Raw genomic sequence first — 18,922 nt, 5'->3', positions numbered from 1 at the left:
TCTAAACAATGGTTAAATGAGCCTTAAATGTATTTGTGTCAATTTTTTTAAAGCTAACATGCAAACAAAATCAATAAATTATTGAAGGAAATAGAGCATGAAACCATAGAATATAGCATATAATCATAACTGAGATGATGGTAGATAAAATATAGAGTAAAGCTGGTTAATGATAGTCATTTGCAAGCCATTTGAAGTTTTTGAAGTCTGTTGTACCTGCATGAACTGAAAAGAGGCTTCAAAATCCTCGACAGGATACATCTTAATTCGGAAGAATTTGACTCCCATGATGAGGCTAATAGTACTCTGGACTACATATGGGCTCTGCTCTTTCTGCCGCAGCTCCTTTAGCTCAGTCATAAACTTCTTCTTCACAGCAGGAAACCTAAGGAAAAAAAAACACTAAATGAGTTTCTATATAAAGACATGCCTGCATAGCTCACTCAGACAAATCCCAAATCAGCACTTCCATAAAAACGTCTCTACTCAGACGTGACGCATGTACATACAGTGACAACATACTCAGGGAGCACGCCTCCCAAAAATATCATCCCCTCTATATTCAGACTGCAAGTCTGTGCCCCAAGATGAACTCCTCCTCTAGCACCTGATCCCTTGCCCAAATTGAACCAGAGATTGGATTCTTCAGTTGGTCTAAATTTAGAAGATAATTCATCATGAGAGCTCATATGAGCATCTCTTAACCTCTTCCCTGGTGGCTAGAACTGTACTTGCAAGAAACTGAATACAGCTGTTTCTGCATTTTGGTCTTGTGAAGAGAAAGTGTTTGTTAATTATGTCTACAGAAACAAACAGTGTCTGTGAAACCACATTTTATAAACTGTATTAAAATAACACCAGTCTCTCTAAAGATACTCCAAATACAACCAATGAGATCTATAAGAATCATTTTTGTTTACATCGAAACTCTTGACCTTTGAATTTCCTATAATCAAAGGAAAGTAAAAATCTCTGTAAAAGCCTCACAGTGAAGTATCTCCTAAAGGAAATTAAGCAGAGCACACTTTGGAAAATAGGCTTGCAGTGCGTTCACCAACCATATCTCTATTTTAAGGGTTTGTTCCTTGCTGCAATGATCTGAAAACTTCAAATAAACAGACATCAATTTCCAGTCCTAGTTTGGTGTGAAGGGGACCTGTCCAAAAGTGTGTCGTCCCTACAGTATGTTCCAGTCTCTTGAACAGGGAATGTTTTGCAGAAAGGTATTAGGAATGGCAACACACTATCATGATGTGGCATGACACCAAATGCCAACAGAGCAGTGAATAAAGATTTAACAGCCAAAGGAAATGGATGGAGAGAAGGAAAACAGTAACATTCAATAATATTCATACTGTGGTTCCATCTTTGTTAACTGAATGCACTGATGCAGTGATCTTTTCAACATTTTACTTACTTGGACTGGGCCAATACTCCTATGACTTCAGCATAGAGGTCTGCTACAGTGTGCATGTTGCCAGTGTTAGGACCATGATACCTGTGAGGAAACAACAAAAGAGAAAGAAAATCAAACCTTTAAAAAACTGAAAAGAATAAAAGAAAGAAGGAAATGTACTGCAAAAGACCAAAGCTTACCCCTCTTTGTATCTAAAGTGCTTAAAGGCTAAGTTAATGACTTCATTGACCAAACTGTCAAGGACTGGGTGGAGCGGCATCTAGTTAAGAATCAGGAGACACAATAGCAGGATAAAGAATCTTCAAAAACAACATATTCAGAAAAAAACCCCCAACCATGATGAGTTTATTGCAGCAGAATTAAATCAAGTAAGTTTTATATCATATAATAATTCTATGAGAGAGTTGAGTTACCTGTTTCAAAACTTCTATAAGTACAAGAGAGAAGATGAAGTCAATGGCCAAATCCCTCCTTTCAAGTAGATAATCTCTCTGCTGCTCATCGCTGTTAGAGAAAGCAAAGAACAAAAGCAACAGGGCATGTGAGTTTCACCTTTTGTTTCTTCATAAGGTTCTATAGGTGGCACATTGTTGCATGAAGAAATTAATTAAATGATTCTCACTTTTTGGACTTGGTGTTGGCTCTTGGCCGGTACTCGTGCAACTCCTCCTCTAGTCCGTTTTGTCTTTTGTACCAGTCAAACAAAGTGCGCAGGATGGAGGGGAGACAGTACTCAGCCAAAGAACTCATGGTGCTTATCAACTGGAAGAACAAGACATACATTGCGCTAATGAATGTTTGCATTTAGGCAGTTAACATACCAGAGTAAGAGATAACTATCAGTGTTTCCTTTGTTTGTTTGTACAGCAATTTCACGAGTATTCGTTTACATTTAATGTAAGGTTTCTTATGCTTGTAAAAAAAAAGGAAAGGAGTTAGATAATATGAGGCAGCTTTTGATTGAAGTCCAATGGTACATTAAAATAGAGAGATGAGAGTGAGTAGTTAGCTGGCTCTCATTGGAACTGTGCAGAAAGACAAGGTGTCCATGGGGCAGCCTCCATCAGCCTTGGGGGAGGGAGAGGGAAAGGAAGGAACGGGCAGGCTGGGCTGGGCCGGGCACACAGGAAGGGAGGAGAGTCTGGTTGTGCCGGGGAACACAGCGAGCCCTTCATTCAGCACGAGGCTGGAGAAGAATCCTGGCTCTGTGTGGCTGCTGAATGGCCTCACGCAGCAGCACAAACACACCCCTGTGGCTGTGAAAGAGCCTTCTCTGCAGAGCCACAGACCTGCTAGACACACCTAGCACAGAGTCGGTGCCAGCTCACAAGGTAAACACTCCTGCCCTTGACTGGCTCTGAAAGACCTTTTTGGATGTGAGCAGGGCTTTCACCCATCAGCCCTTTCATGTTACAGTGCATCACACTAGAGCAGTATTCGAGATGTGAAAATCGACTCGCCTGTGTGCTCATAGTGAGAGGAGAAACATGCTAACTTTTTATATGATTGAAAATCTATGAAAAATGTAGTGATAAAAACTAAATAACAAAATAATTACTATTTCAAATATTTACCTAAAGCAAAATAAATAAACATGATCAGAAAATCTGAAATATCTCAGTATATGACAGTTTGCTGATGGTTCTAGTACCCTGTGTTTCACAGTACTTACTTGGTCAAACTGAGGATCTTCTCCTCTCTGTAGTGACTTTGTTAATGGCTTTTCCTGTAAAAACACAGAAAAATTGGGTCATTTACCAAATTTTGTTGGTATTTTTATTTGCAGAAATTCAAACTGGCAAAGTTCTCTGAAGTTTGGTCTGAAGCTCATAACTTCATCCACTCTGTCCGAAGAGTGTGTGAAGTATTTTTGAACAAGGACCCATTGCAGCCCAGCTAATGAGAGAGCCATCAATCAGTCTGATGCTAGGATGGCATGAGCAGGCTGGGTCAGATATTAAAGATGGGACATTCATGACGGCTCCCATTATTACAGTCTTCTATCATCTGTGATAAAGGCCTCCATGAGGGATTAAGGCTCAACATGCTCTTCTCTGTTCTGCAGATAGTTTCATGGTTGCTGTAACCAAATCAGTTTACACTGACACACCTTATTTGTTAGTAAATGGAGGCTGAATGAATTGAGATATTGTGAGCTGTTAACCAACAATTTTTCGATTCATCAGTTAATTCATCATCATCATCAATTCTAATTAATTGATTGTTTAACTCAATTTTCAAGTATATAAATGCCAAAAATTTACTAGCCTCCAGTTTCTCAAACATGTGAATTTCATGCTTTTCTTTGTCCTCTAAAAGTGAATATATGTGGGTTTTAAATGGTATTTCAAACAAAACAAGCAACTTGTGCAACAAGTTTTCAGCTTTGGGACATTTATTGTAATCTTCTGCGCAGTGTTAACAATTTTTTCAATAGTTATTTTGAATATTATTACAAAAGCTTCACTGTTGTTTTTTTTTATTGAAGATATTAAATGCACCTTTGGGGGAGAAGCAGCATCACTTTGGTGATGAAAAAAAACTGGCTGATATTAAATATTTAGTATAAGTCTAACATCAGCCTGATTATTGGCAAACTGGTCCCTTAGGAGCATACTTATATCTACAGTTATATGCTTAACATATCAAAGCATCTGCTTTCTTTTACCTTTTGCTACCCTGTGCTTCCCTGCTGTCTCGTTGGCCACATCACTTACTTGATGATTAATCCAAAATAGCTAACTGTCTGACGTGTCAGACATTGACATTGCGTGGGCTGATGGTAATGTCACTCTCTTGCTTGCAGCTGGAACGCTAGCTAAGCCTTTGATGAACCTTTTAGGTTCTGGACAAAAACGATTGAATCTGAGGAGCCCATCTGTGCTAGAATGACAGAAAAGTCGATGTCTCTTGCACTGTCGGGCTTTAAAGGATTTCATTTCCCTGTGTAGCAGGCTGATACAGCAGCACTGTTTGTCTTTAATCATCACAATTACAAACAGCATTTCTTTGAGTTAAATTTTTGCAATTTTGATGTCATGCATTTGGTCCCCAAAGTATAGACTTTTTTAGTTTGTTCTGCATTTGATTAATACTGACTATAAATCATTAGACACGATGGATTCTGTTAAAACAAAGTCACCTAAATGATGAGGATGAACAGGAGGGACAACTGTGTGCCAATAACTACAAGGCAGAGTTAAAACAAATTACTCAGCCAGTTCTCCACTGAGAGGAAAAACAAAGAGAGACACATCCTCCCTGCAGTCCTCTGGAGAGAGGCACATTAAAACGAGAGGTTGCACACTTTCCCTGTGGTAATTAACACTTCCCTGCAGACCAAGGCCGGTGACTAACAGCTTCCTATAAATCAGTCTCTAAAACTGGAGACTGAATGTCCACAGCAGCCTCACTGATATAAGACCACGAGTAAACTCACAGTATATCAGACCTGTTCAAACCACATGGAAGGGGAACTATTTGTAGTAAACAATGTAACACTGCCTTAGGACGTAAAGGAAAAGGTATGGTGACTAATGCTATATGTATTTTAGTCGGAGTGAGAGGCGTTTCTTAGTAAAATGGATCAGTTAGTCATTTATAGTTGACTTTCAGTAGTACTTGTAAGATAATTATGTGGTCCTGAGAGCAGGTGGTGAATGGAGCCCTCATTAACTCACACAGGCTCTTCCTCGTCTGCCTGACTGTCTGTCAACAGAATTATTAATGACAGCTGTTGTTGGCCCCAGCGATCAGCTTCAACCCTGACTGGACAAAAACTCTTTTTATTGGCCGCTTTTGCCTTCACCTAATTTTACATTATTTCCTCATTAGTCAGTGTTTTTGTCAATATATAAAGACAAGAGCAGAAAAAAATAGTTAGAGAGGGAGGCTTACCAGTCAGTTCTAAATAGGCTCATTATAGATTAATATACCAATTATATTCACAATTGATGGGACTAATCATTTGGTCTATAAAATGTCAGAAAATAGTTAAAATGGTCGTTACAATATCCAAAAGCCAAGCCTGACATCATTATACAGCTTGTTTTGTCCCAACAGTTCAAAACCCCCAAAACATTATCACATAAGAAAAGAAAAGTAGGAAATCTTCACAAGTGAGAAGTTGGAGCTTTCTGCCAATTGACTAATTGATTAATAACCTTATTGTCTCAGATCTGAAACAGACTTTATTAAATATCTGGACGAATAACCTAAACCTCTTAAAGGCAGATGTATATTTATGTTGGTGCTTTCCTGAACAAATGACAAGGATTTTGACAAAACCTCAGAGCTGAGTCGATTCAATTATGAGTTTTTAAATTCTAGCTTCACATTTGAGAAAATTTTCTTTTTAGACACATACTGTACAGTAACAATCCAGTGCAAGTTCATTAGTCCACTCTACTGAGCAGAGAAGTGACTTTTCCCCAGTAAGGAGATCCCTAAATAAGACCCAGAACTCCTATTTGGATCTAAAGCTGCTAAAGTTGAGAATTTTTTTTGTCACCACCAGTTTTGTGGTTCAAAACAAAACAAGAGTACATTATACAGGAGATCACTATAACTTCTCCCAGGGCTTATTACAGCAGTACATTTCCCATGATAAACTCAATTGAAGCTTGTAAATACTGAAGCACACTATGAAGCTGGCTAAAAATTCCACATTTTGTCCCAAGGCTGTTTCTTTCTCTGTGCAGATGGAGCTGGTGATTCACACAAAAAAAACAGGCCTTTAGCTGACAGCAATTAAACATGACAATGTAGTTGACATCTCCGCTTTTGTGCCTGAGACTCAGTTGTATGTGCAAGACCTTGACAGTGGTATATCTCTGGTGAAGTTTAAATTGTTAAGTGATTCAGTAGCAGGAGTCAGGTTGCCAGTTGTCACAAAACCGATCAAAATTTAATCTGCTGACACTGGCTGTCTTTTTGGAGCCTCCAGCCTCCGGCATTAGAGGTAACTGCACTAAGTTATGGACCTTGTGATAAACATATGGTTTTATTTTCATCTGCAGTTTTTGCATTTTTTGCATTTTAAGTTTTTGCATTTAATACCACTTTCTACTTCTATTCCACTAGATTTTGAAGAATCTAGCACTTTATTCCACTACAGTCATTTAACAGCTATTGTTACCAGCTTGTTGTCAGATAAAAAATTTAACTGACGATATATGATATCTTATGTTAAAAAATAAAGTTTGCATTGTGTGTGTAGTTGGAGCTCCCTTTCACATTTCAGATGTCTATGAGTTGTTCCATCAAAGAGACATTTCCCCTCTAAACTTCTTAGATAGGCCCCAAAAGGTTAGATGATCCAATATCCCTAAAGATGCAAAAATATGAGAAATGTTGATAAAATGAATACAAATTTGTAGATTTTTGGTAAGAACACTTCTGCTATTTTATTTAACAATATTTTGATTACGTTTACTTCTAATGGAGTATTTTTAAATTGTTGTATTGGTACTTTTACCTAAGTAAAGGATCTGCATACCTCTTCCATTAGTGTTTGTAATTCATAACTGTCAAACCAGCTATTGTGGGCCTGTCTATCAGGCTTCCTGTCTGACCTTGTTAGAGTGGTTCACAACCTCAGGGTCAAGACTCCCACAAGGGGTCACGAGTTGATTAACGAGGCAGCAAAACAAGAAGAAAAAAAACAAACACCTTCAACACAACACAAAATTGTATTGTTTTTTAACTTTTCTCAAATCTTTGCTTCTTTTCTTACTGTATAATTAAATACTGTTCTGTATGGTCTATAAAATATTCTAATGAAACAATCTAAGAAAGAAAAATCACACTTTGACTGAACTGCTCACAACTTACAGACAACCTTCCTTTGTGAGGAAGCTAGTAGATAGAGCTGTGTATCGCGGGGTCATGATCAAAAAAGGTTGGAAACCACTTTTATAGAGCACCAATGTCATGACCTCATATCTACCTGATAATACCAGCAGCAATTTTTGCTTTTGCCTTATCTTTTATAGCAATATGCACTTAATCTCCAAACATCTTTAAAAAGAGAAACAGGTCAACCACAGCATTCACCAAAGGACACAAAAAGTAGTAACTCTCCAGCCGTTCTGCTGACTCACCAGCGGCTCAGCCATAATGATGCGGATCTTGCGCTCTGACATGGTGGTGAAGTTGGCGAACAGGCTCTTGAGGACGTACTCGCCCGGTTTGCTCTCCGGGTCGATGCTGATGGGCATCATGGCCGGGGGACCTTTCTCTCCCTGAGGACAGCAGACTGGAGGGATGGGGGGTTTACTGTATCCGTTCCCCACAGGCGAAGCTGCAGAAACAACAAAAGAAACATGAGATGGGAAACAATTTTGTCAAGTAAAACATTGCCAAATCAAGCACAAATGAGTGGGACAGGATCAGCCACAGATCTACTGAGAAGTTTCCAAACATGGACATAAAGTTCCCAACATGTTGAACATTCCTAAGGGAGACTGTCCAAAGGGCACCGACGTGCCCCGAGCCTGCTCTTTCTTTCCTACTGCTGCAGAGCACAGCGCGCATGTGGAAATTAAAACACCACGACCAGCAGCTGGTGTTTTCATTTCGTACCAAAGATGTCATTGCCCTTTGAGGGAAGCAAAAATCTTGTGCATGTGACCATCCTTCAGCCAGTGTTATGATGTGGCCCACGTTTAATTACGGATGGCTTGGCTGAGGCCATAAAACCCCATGAACTAACTCACAAGTTAAAATTTACCTCAGTGTTACACTCTGCTGCCTCCAGACAAAAAAAGTGCTAAATATAGTATAGAACTGCATACAAACATCTCATTAGAGCAGTGAAATTTTCATTTAGGCAGAATCTCTACAACTCCTAACTGCACGTCCACCTCATGAACTGCCATAAATCTGATGTGTAAAATATTCAGAGAGGATTCTGGACAGACAGAATAGAGTTACTGCCAGACGATGGGAGACATATTTTCCTCAGCTACTGCATTCTGTGTGTGTTTATGTGTGTGTATGTGTGAGTGACAAGATAAATGACAGGACAAAAATCACAAACGCAGCAACAAAGTTGCAGTACAGCTTGCCCTGTGTCACACACACACGTTACATCTGTCAAACCAGACTTGGTGGTCAGCATTTCAGTTCTGATTCCTTTGCTGTTAAATTATAGATCAACATTAGAGGCTGGAGAGGAAATCTGAAGCATGACTTATAGGATAAGCAAAGACTCAGCAGGTATAGTTAGTTTAATCAGGACACCTATAGGCAAGATGAGCACTGGAATGTAAGTTGTTTATGTTCATCAAGTTGAGACACGACAAAAAGCTAAAGCATGAGTTAAACAGAGGAATCAGATAACTGCTAATTTAATTTAATGGTGTCTATAGCCTGCCAAAAGAGGGACCAAAAGCAGAAACATCAATTTTCTCACAGATCAAAAGGTCCACGGGATGAAAACAGCTCTAATGACTTGCCTAAACCGTTTTACTCAAAACGATTACCTCTTTACTGGTAGTTAAAGGAAAATGTAAACAAATATTGCAGAACCACACAGGTGAATGTGGAATAGAGATTTTACAAATCAGTTACAATGCAGAGCAGAAAAGGACAGGAGTTAAGCAAACTTCTAATCATCATTCTTTTATACTGTAAGAGTATGCAGCTCTGGCAAAGCTGCATAAGAGAGAAACACTGTAGCACCAGTGGTACCAGTAAACAGGTCTTCTTCGCCAGGTCTTTTCAGGACACGGAGCGTGTCAATGCCCAGCATGTGTGACGATCTTGTATGGCTTTCAGAACATGCTTCTCTCATTCATGGCAACTCAGCACCTACCCAGGCCCTTGATGAAGCTGATGACGCTGGCCTTACTCCAGCACACAGCCGTCCCATCCATAGTGGGGAAGGAGGATATAGTATCCAGGGTTGTCCTGAATTAAGACAAATGCTCCCTAGTAAAATCCACCAACGTCCATGTCTTGTGTGTAAGCTGGCTCTGTCCTCCTGGGCATAATTTCCATGGCGCACTGAGCCAACGACGGGTGTGTTTTAAAAAGTGGGAGTAGTGTTTTGTACGGGAGACCACGCAGTCTCTAGTCTCTCTCTCTCTCTCTCTCTCTCTCTGAGCTGCCTTCTGCTATGGCTTCCTCTAGCCTTGTGACCAACCGGTGGCTTCCAAGAGTGAAGGTCAGGCAGGAATTTTTAGCTGAGGCACAGCACAGTGATGAGGTCCAACATGCTATGGTGGCATAGTTGTGTGACTATATTTATCCCGGGGTACACACTATACTGACAGTACAGCCCTCCCCTTTCCTCCACCTCTGTGATCCTCAAGCACGAGGTACAGACCACCAGAGTGTAAACACCATTCTTGATCAGACACCACTTCAGGACACGCCCCTTAAAGTAAACAGAAGCAGCTTGACTTTTAAGAAAGTTAAAATATTCTTTGAGCACTATGCTTATTAAGGAAAACCAGACAACAGTCTGAATTTTAGATAACTCTCCAGCAACAGAGAGTCTCAATGCGACCATATTTGATTTAATGAAAATTTTACAAAGCATAACATGTTTAATGAGGTGAAATCGACATTTCATTTGGACTAAATGCTCCCATGTTAATGCCTTTAAGAGATGGGCGGTTAAGAAAGCAACCAGTGTACATATCAAGCACTTTCTCTTGCTCTGAGTGCTGTACGAAGACTAGGACAAACGAAAAGGGGCTTGGGCACAGTGTGCATTACATCATCGCCATGCTGAAAACAAACTGAGCATGGTGGTGCTCCCTAGAGGACAATACAAACACACACACACACACATGCACACACACACACACACACACACACACACACACACACGCATGCACAAAGAAAGCAGTTCCCTATATGCATCCGCAGAGACAGTCCCACTGAGTAAACAACCACTTTAGCAACCGTTTGTGAACAGAGTGGGTGGATATTTAGATACCGCTGACCTCCTTGACTGGACCAGAAATTCCAGTGTCAACATAGACCTTTGGGAGCATTTTGTCCAGCTGCTGTGAGAATCATTGACAAGGCATTTCTGTGAACGAGTGGAAGGCAATTCATGCTCTGTAAGGGCCAAACATTACCATGTGGTCCTCTCTGCCACCCCTGTACAGTATTAACATATTATTCTCCCAGACTGAGTATAAAGGAACAGTATTCTTACTGTAGGTGCTCCACTAAAGGTGAAAGTTAATAAGAAAGTTTGAGTCATGTTATGTAATAAGCGGGAACATTTTGTTGGCTGGTTTGGGTCATAAAGTTTTACGTCAAGCATCCAGATGTGCCCAACTGACTATATTTCCATATTAAAATGAAAAAGGGAATACATCCCTAAAGGTTACATTAAATGCATGACTTAAGCTGTAAAATAAGTAGCACTGGTTTTGGTGCAAAGGACATAATTTCTACAATCAATTAAAAAATGAACAGCTGCAAATCTCTCTCCTAATTTCTCTGGAATGCTATCAGGAGTTAAAGTTGAACAATTTTTACTGAACAATTAATCAAAAGAGGAGGCAACATTAGGGCCCAATGGAGCAACATCCTGATACATTATCACAAGTTCACAGTTTGAGTGTCTCGAAAAAATGGGGAGAGTGGAGAGAGTGAGAGAGTGATTACAGACCTCTGTGAAAAGCAGATTAAAATGTCGGTCTCAAACTATTGACCATCAGCCCTGTTTTAGCAAGCTGACATCATGCTGGAAACTGCTGCCTGCTGTGAGAGAGCGTTTCAGTCCATTTATATAAGTCCCTGTTAAAACGCCCGCATCTGTCTCTTCCAGCTAACCAGAAGTGGATTCATCTATGTAAACCTTCTGCAATTTTTGTCACTGTTAAAATACTAGCACAAGTAATACACTGCATATTTTGTTGAACAAAGGTAAAACATGGAAGTGGAATGATTAAAGAATATGGTCAAATGTGACACAGAAAACAGAAAACAAAAATTAACATTTGGATACAATAATCTTAAAATAAACTCTGCATAATTGCATCTCATAACATAAAACTGAACAACAACATGTTTGAGTACTCATTAGAAGAGCACCGCTGTGCTCAGCACACTGCAGCTCATCCCCCGCTCTGATTGGCTGACGGTAGACCGGCCTTCAGGCAATTTGAACACCAGACCTGACGCTGCTGCTTCACAATGCCAGTTCTGTGCTGCCGGTTGTCACTGTTATATTAGAGCTGGACACACTGACTTATGAGAGACCAGTGTCTGAGGGCCTTGGCTTTGTTTCCCTTGTGGTCACAGGCCAAACAGTAATTAATATACAGCAGTTGGTTCAGGACTCTAATTCAAACAGATCATTTCTCAAAGTCAATAATGAAAGAGATAAATAAATACACCTTAATATTCATATCAACAGCTGAGATTTTTAAGGCCCAACATTTAAAAAGTGTTTTTACATTAGTTTTCATTGGGTTCACTATCTGTGTCATCTTGTGATTCATTACATAACGGCTCATGTAAATGGGAGATAAGAGAGAGACGAGATTAGGAGATCACATATTTAATGAAAATGTTAAATGCAGAGCTGTGGGTCGGTTGCAGATACAGTAGAATGACTGCCTGTGCCTTTATCAGCAAAGTGACCCACTGTGAGGATTATGCAACATCATCAGGAGATGGCTCAATGTTGAATGTGTAGACAGGGACAGCGTGTTCTGTGGTATCTCTTTACATCCAGATTCAATAGATACACACAAGCTATCACACTATCTGGGGGGTGGAGCTGACTTGCTACCATTTCTCACTTTAGACTTTTAAGCATTGGTACATGTCAGATACTGCTTGTAAATAGGTTTAGAGGGAAGTCTATACCACAAGTGCTTTGTAACAGTGCAGTTTTTTTCTTTTTATTGCCATTTTTTTTTCTTTCCAACAGGAGTCCATCTTCAAAGTCCACCTCTCATATCTTAAAACAAAATTATGATAATTAATAATGATCAGAAGCAGGAAGGCATCCAATCTCACCCTCATGGGCCTGACGGAAGGCAGTGAAGCTGTTACCACTGGACAGAACATGCAACCAAGCTGAACCTCCACTAATCCTATTACTGTGTCCTGGCACTTAATAACAGCTATTTAGACTCTGTCATAGACTCACAGACTGAACTAAAACAAGGCTTCAATTTAAACAGAAGCAACAGGAATGATATGCTGAATCACCATCAGCATCAGCAGAACATAAACATGTTGAATCTAGGTAATGTTAGTGTATGATGGTGGCTGTGTATAATTAGCAACTTCTTAGCCAGTAGCTCTTACTAGATACTTGGAGGAAGTCCAAGTTACTGTATGTTTCTGGCTGTTGCTATGAGACAACATTAAACCTTTTAGAAGTGTGATGCTCTGTTGCTATAAGTATAATGATTCCATGTTTGCAAAAAAACGGCGTGCTGAACTATAAAATCGCACTCTGCTCAATCTGCAACAAGCAACAGCACGTCCCTGTCATGGACCACAACGGGGAAAAAGAGGCTATAAAGTCATTCCCAGTAGAGCTGCAGCCTCAGTCAGTCAGTCGGCTCTGTAAGCAGAGCACAACCACAACAACAACAAGAGACAAACTGCTACTCACTGCCACTCCATGATTTCAGCAGGGATTTGATGCTGATTTCAAAGAAGCCTGAATCCTGCTGGCTGGCCATGGCTGCAGCTTCCTGTTGAGTGTCCCCCCTCTAGTTGTGGTTTCCCTCCAGTAGCAGCAGCAGCAGCAGAAGCTGAGCTGGGACCAGCAGGTAGCGCCTGCTGTCACCTCTCTGTGACGCACACAATGCTGTGGTGCTGACGAGACCCTGAGAAAACACACGAGCACTGCTCTACCCTGTCTCTTGTGTCCTGTCCTTGGCTATCAGCCCTCTCTCTCTCCCTTCCTGCCTCTGCTCCCTCCACACTCTCTCAACATCTCTCTCTCTCTCTCTCTCTCTCTCTCTCTCTCTCTCTCTAAAGCTGTGGCAGGCAGTGGGCGGCAATGCAAGCTCCCTTTAAATAACTGCGCGGAGGCTGAGAGTGCAGGAAGCAATCCTCTTAGCAGGGCGCAGTTAATAATAACTACTGTTTGTCTGCATGCAGGGCCTGATAATGATGACAGCGTTGGGCTTGTGCGTCTTTCAGCGTGACTGGGAGCATCTGACAGGCCACCACCACTGACAGAGGAGACGGAGAACGCGGGAAGTATGACACATTACAACATCTGGGAGACCAGAGGAAAGACGACATTAAAGTGATCAGCAAGCAGTCGGGATCAACTACACACAGGGCATCTGCATGGGTGCAGGGGGCCGACTGTTGTTTACTTCTTTACAGCAGCAACTTTAAACAGTTGTTGAATAAAAAGGTTGGTCAAATGCTGCAAATTTCCTTAGTTTTCCTGAATGTTTTTTTTTTTTTTTAGGGCTGCAACTAATGATTAATTCCATTATCCATTAAATTAGCTGTTATTTTTTCAATAAATTGATTCAATGTTTAATGTAAAAAGCGTCAAATGATAGAGAACAGTCTGCCACAAGTCAACAGAACATCTTCAGCCTATTGCTCAGTATGACCAACAGTAGCGCTGGGCAATATATTGATATTATATCGATATCATGATATGAGACTAGATATTGTCTTAGATTTTGGATATCATTATATCGTCATATAACATAAGTGTTGTTTTTTCCTGGTTTTAAAGGCTGCATTACAGTAAAGTGGTGTAATTTTCTGAACTTATTCTATTATTTCCTTTAACCTACTTAGTCATTATATCCACATTACTGATAATTATTTATCAAACATTTCATTGTGTCAATATTTTGTGAAAGCACCAATAGTCATTCCTACAATATATAGTCGCAATATCGATATCAAGGTATTTGGTCAAAGATATTATGATATTTGATTTTGTCCATATCGCCCAGCCTTAACCAACGGGACAAAATTAAATATATATATATATATATATATATATATGTATGTATATATATGTATATATGTGTGTGTGTGTGTGTGTATATATATACATATATATACATACATATATATATATATATACATATATATATATATATGTCACTGCATGACAGAAATTGCATAAATCAATTAAGAAATATCGGACTTTTGATTAAACAGAAAGGCTAAGAGAAAAGTGTTATAAAACACTTCATCAGCATTATCAGCACATAATCCTGAAATAAATCTAGAGATGATTATTGTGATCCACTGCTAATAACCAGACAATATGAAGGTAAACAGTAGTATTCACTATCAGTAGAATTAATGGTTGTCTTTTAATAGTGCCATTACATTATTCTTACTATACACCACGTAAAATAAAATGAAGTTAAACTTTCCAGCTGCTTTTCCTGAACCTATGACATCTTAATCATTAATTCTAATCCTGATAACACTTTTTTTATATATAAAAAGGATGCATATCTTCAGCCATACGGACTATAAAACACATCCTCCAATCCTCCTTCCTCTACTGCCTCTCATAACTCTTAGTATAATCCTATCAGAACTCTGTCTGTCCATCAAGCGACAGCCACTTGACCTTCATTGCATAACACAGTTTATGATGGAGAAGCCATCACTGGTTGTAGACAGTGTTTGGTAAACACACATTCCAGAGGCCTTTACACCCAAGACAGCGCTGTCTGGCTTTTCCTGTGGCCATGAGGTAAGTGTAGTCATACAGGACATTTTTTTATAGTCTACAGTGTAAACATGTATCATCTCACCCTCCTTCCTACAGCAGGGACTGTGTTTTTAATTTTGTCAATAAACCACCTCACACAAAAAGTGCTGTTGTGATTTGCGTCATCATTTATGGGTGTTGTGTTTTTGAGTTGCTACACTTCATTCATATAGTCAGACCGTAACAGATTAACACTCCAGGGAATACAGCTTTTATATTATGAGAAGATCATGACTGGTGATAACATGTATACTTTACAGAGCTGTTCTGCTGGTTAGGTTGCATCTATGCAAACTGCATTAAAGGGGAAGGACCACAAGTCAACTGATGGACATGATATCAAACATATCCCTTTCATCACCATTAGAACTATTACACAGAGTAATGTCATAATAGTGTGATAATTACAACACACAAGAAATGCTTTAGGGGAAATAGGCACCTACTAGTGATAGACATAAGTCACATTCTGTGTTGATGAATAAACATCTTAGCATAGTGAATATGACTTTATTAAATAAAGAGAGTTAACAGCTACATGGGTACCTGATGAATATTGTATACTGCTTTGGTTTAGTGAATCTTCAGACATGCCCAGTATGTTTTCCCTTTTAGCAAACAAATCTTTACCCTAAAATAATCACCATATTCAGTGGAAGCACAATACAATGTAGAAATAACAGCATTTTACCCAGACGGTACTGCATAATTCTGTGTTTTAAAAAACAAACTATACACTCAATCATTACTCCATTTGAAACTAAACTCATGCTGTTTTCAGACAAAGTGTATTTCAGATTTATCCAAATATTATGTCAAACATTTGTCTAATTAGAGCAAAACTAGCTTAATTGTGGGGAATCACTTGGCCTATTATGGTCACAGTAACAAAACTTCATTACTGAAAACAGTGATCGGCCCAAATGGTTCACTTCCCTCACTTATCCATCAGTTATAATCTGGTCAGCCTGACATGTACGGTAAGGGGCCCTCGGAAGGGCAAACAGTTATGTAATTCCCTCGTTGAATAATTTTAGAATCTTTTTCAACAAGGCTGCTTAACAGGAAAAGTCCAAGCAGAGGCGGACCGATGGAGACACATTAGACTTCTCTACGTCTCAAGTAAGATAGTGAAAATAAGAGGCACAAAAACACCAAATACGCTATATTTGTATATTTTTTGACACTAAAATATGAAAGGTAGCATTAGCTCAAAATCACATCGCAGAGATTCTTAAACTATTTGTTTTTGTGTCAACTCTATAAAGTTTAAACGAGGCACCGACGCTTCCTTCTCATTACAAAAATACCACAAATCCATAACAGTGAAGGTATGAGGTTTACGAATCTTGCCTGTCCTGACAGGCCATGCTTCCTATTATTTGAGAAGCAGTAATAACTTGTCTAATGGACTGTCTCTCAGAGAGACTGGAGCTGACTGTACAAGACAATGATGAAGCAGACTGTGCACTTTTTTTGGACAGATATCTATACTGTCAAGGCAGATCAGAAAAATATCTAATGAACATACCAGAGACGACAACACGTTGTTTGTATCACACCACATCATAACAGCCAGGAGCGTGTATCATGAAAATATCTGAGCTACTGCCACTCTGAAGAAACTTAAATAAAGTGTTCCTGGCATAACATCCTATCTGGATGTTTCTAAACTTGTCAAGGGTAACTGCTGCCAAATATCTAGATGTAAAGCACTGACAGTTTGCTGGCGCACTAGATAGGATCTGTGCCGCTTCTTAAGAACTGTAAGGCAGCTACTTCAGTAACACTCTAAATTAACACATTTTCAGGTCTGTTTATTGGCAGCATCGCGAGCAGTCATGTTCAGTCTCAAAGCAACTTGTGCATATGATAAATCATTCAGAAACACATCCTAAAACAAAAATGATTGGACACATTTTTCCTTAATTAGGCCTTCCTGTAAGTGGGCAACAGCTCTGACACATTAAGCACTTTTTAAAAGCATTATCAAGCTCTGATGAAGGTGAGGAATGTGAGGTATGTGTTCAGTTCAGCTATCTTTGTGGTATCAAGCTCAGACTACTCTTACTCTCTGCCCCTGGCGCCCCTCGTTTCTTTATTTTCCTCTCTTTTGCTCACATATTCTGATATTTAATCGTTTATTTTTTGTTATTACTCTGTTTCCCTGTTTCTCCTTTTTTTTTTTACAAAGACACAAGGAGGAAAGTAACTTTGGAAAGTGAAGTCAGGTACAAGACTATATTGTGACAATGACCTCAACGACATGATGTCCAAAATTATGTGATACACTCTCCCACTGTCTGAGTCCATTATTAACAAGCCATGAGGTTCCTTGGTAAATATGAAAAATACATTGGTGAGGTGAGGCATTTCACAAAGTGATGGCAGTAGTGGTTGAGAGGTGTCCAGTATCAATCTGCTACTATTGCCTCTGCCCTGTGTTTTAATATATATATATATAAAAATATTCTCACAAATCAAAAAACTGAATTCTTGAGGCGATTACCATGACTTCACAGAGTCAAAGCAGTACCTACTTTCAAGAATGGTGGGCCTCTTCTTGTGGCGCATCTTTTTAAACTTCCCTCTGAAGTCCCTGGGTGGGAATGGATCCAGAGGTAAGCTGGCAATGCGCCCCAGAACCACCTCATCCAGTCCCTCAGAGCAATCCGTCTCAATCTCAGCCATGTCTCTCACAGCACTCTCCTCTGAAGACATGTTGGATGGCAGGGAGCCCACAGCTACTTCTATCATTCTTCCAAAGGAGTCATTTGAAGCTGCGCCAGGTTTTTCTCCCTTTCTTTAGTGTTATGTTCAATTTGTCTCTTCCTTTTCCTTCCTTACAAACTTCTTTTTCTTGGTCGAGCAGCAAATTTCTGCTGTGCAGAGATGCAGCCAGAGCTGTCAGCTTCAGTCTGCTAATGTGTTTTAACCCCTGCACTTGTCAGGGCAGTTCAGCAAGTTACAGTAACATTCATGAATTGGACAGGTATTGGATTACTTAGACAGCCCCTCCTCTTTTCAGCAAAAAGGCAAGAGGCAGAGAAGAGAGGGGCAAAGTCATAACTAAAGAGGGAGGGAGAGGGAAAGAGAGGCAGCTCTGACAGCTACAACATCCCCACCTACTGTATGCCCACGAGGCATTCCTGAATAAATATTCTGTATTTGTCTTGGAGTCTACACATCAAAGTCTAAATAAATATGTTTTGCCCCAGGTAGTGTTCATTTCCTAATAAGACGCACATTTATTTCTTAAATGACCGAGGTCTCATTACCAGCATGAATAAAAATATTTAAAAGTTGCACGACTCCTCTTCATACTCTGAGATGTTTGACAGAAAAATACATCCTCCACATGCGCTGCAGAAAGTCCTCACTGGTTCCAACAGCTCAGTACACAAAATCTGCCCAGTAGCACTTTCTTCTATGTCCAGTTCTCTGAGTTGAGGCCCTTGTAGTCTTCCAACTAAGTTATTTCCTGAAGTTTACGACTGACGTCATTGAGGAAATTGAGTGAAAGGTGTGAAACCATCAGCTACAGTAAAGTAATAGATCAGACATAAATCTACAGCAAGATTCACACAGCTTGTAGCTTATGCTCTATTAAGTTTTTCTCAACCACTGAAGTGAACAGTAACTGGACACACCTACCACATGAACCAGTTTTTCCAAGTCTGACCTACATCAGCAATACAAACACCATGTGTATGTACGTGTAGTGAAGGCGTTTTCTGTTTTAGGAAGAAACCACAGTTAGAACATGGAACAACCAGCCTATACATGTCTTTTTAATGCCATCGATA

General features: G+C 39.7%; 1 protein-coding gene across 2 annotated transcripts in view; it reads right to left on the bottom strand.

Annotated features, from left to right (window-relative positions):
* frya (furry homolog a (Drosophila)) overlaps positions 1 to 18,026 on the bottom strand; it is a 48,023-nt gene extending 29,997 nt beyond the window's left edge. For both annotated transcript variants that reach the window (XM_042414354.1, XM_042414355.1), the window contains exons 1-8: positions 17,657 to 18,026; positions 7,519 to 7,718; positions 3,090 to 3,143; positions 2,040 to 2,179; positions 1,831 to 1,921; positions 1,597 to 1,676; positions 1,418 to 1,498; positions 217 to 385 (exon numbers count right to left, since the gene is read on the bottom strand). In XM_042414354.1, coding sequence (XP_042270288.1) covers positions 217 to 385; positions 1,418 to 1,498; positions 1,597 to 1,676; positions 1,831 to 1,921; positions 2,040 to 2,179; positions 3,090 to 3,143; positions 7,519 to 7,718; positions 17,657 to 17,873 — 1,032 coding nt within the window. In that variant the 5' untranslated portion in view covers positions 17,874 to 18,026. The remainder of the gene's footprint in view (positions 1 to 216; positions 386 to 1,417; positions 1,499 to 1,596; positions 1,677 to 1,830; positions 1,922 to 2,039; positions 2,180 to 3,089; positions 3,144 to 7,518; positions 7,719 to 17,656) is intronic.
* Positions 18,027 to 18,922: the final 896 nt, after the last annotated feature.

This window comes from Thunnus maccoyii, chromosome 6 (genome assembly GCF_910596095.1).
Source record: "Thunnus maccoyii chromosome 6, fThuMac1.1, whole genome shotgun sequence".
Classification (NCBI taxonomy): Eukaryota; Metazoa; Chordata; class Actinopteri; order Scombriformes; family Scombridae; genus Thunnus; species Thunnus maccoyii.
Note: the sequence above shows the minus strand (reverse complement) of the source record. Positions and strands in the feature narration are given on the sequence as shown.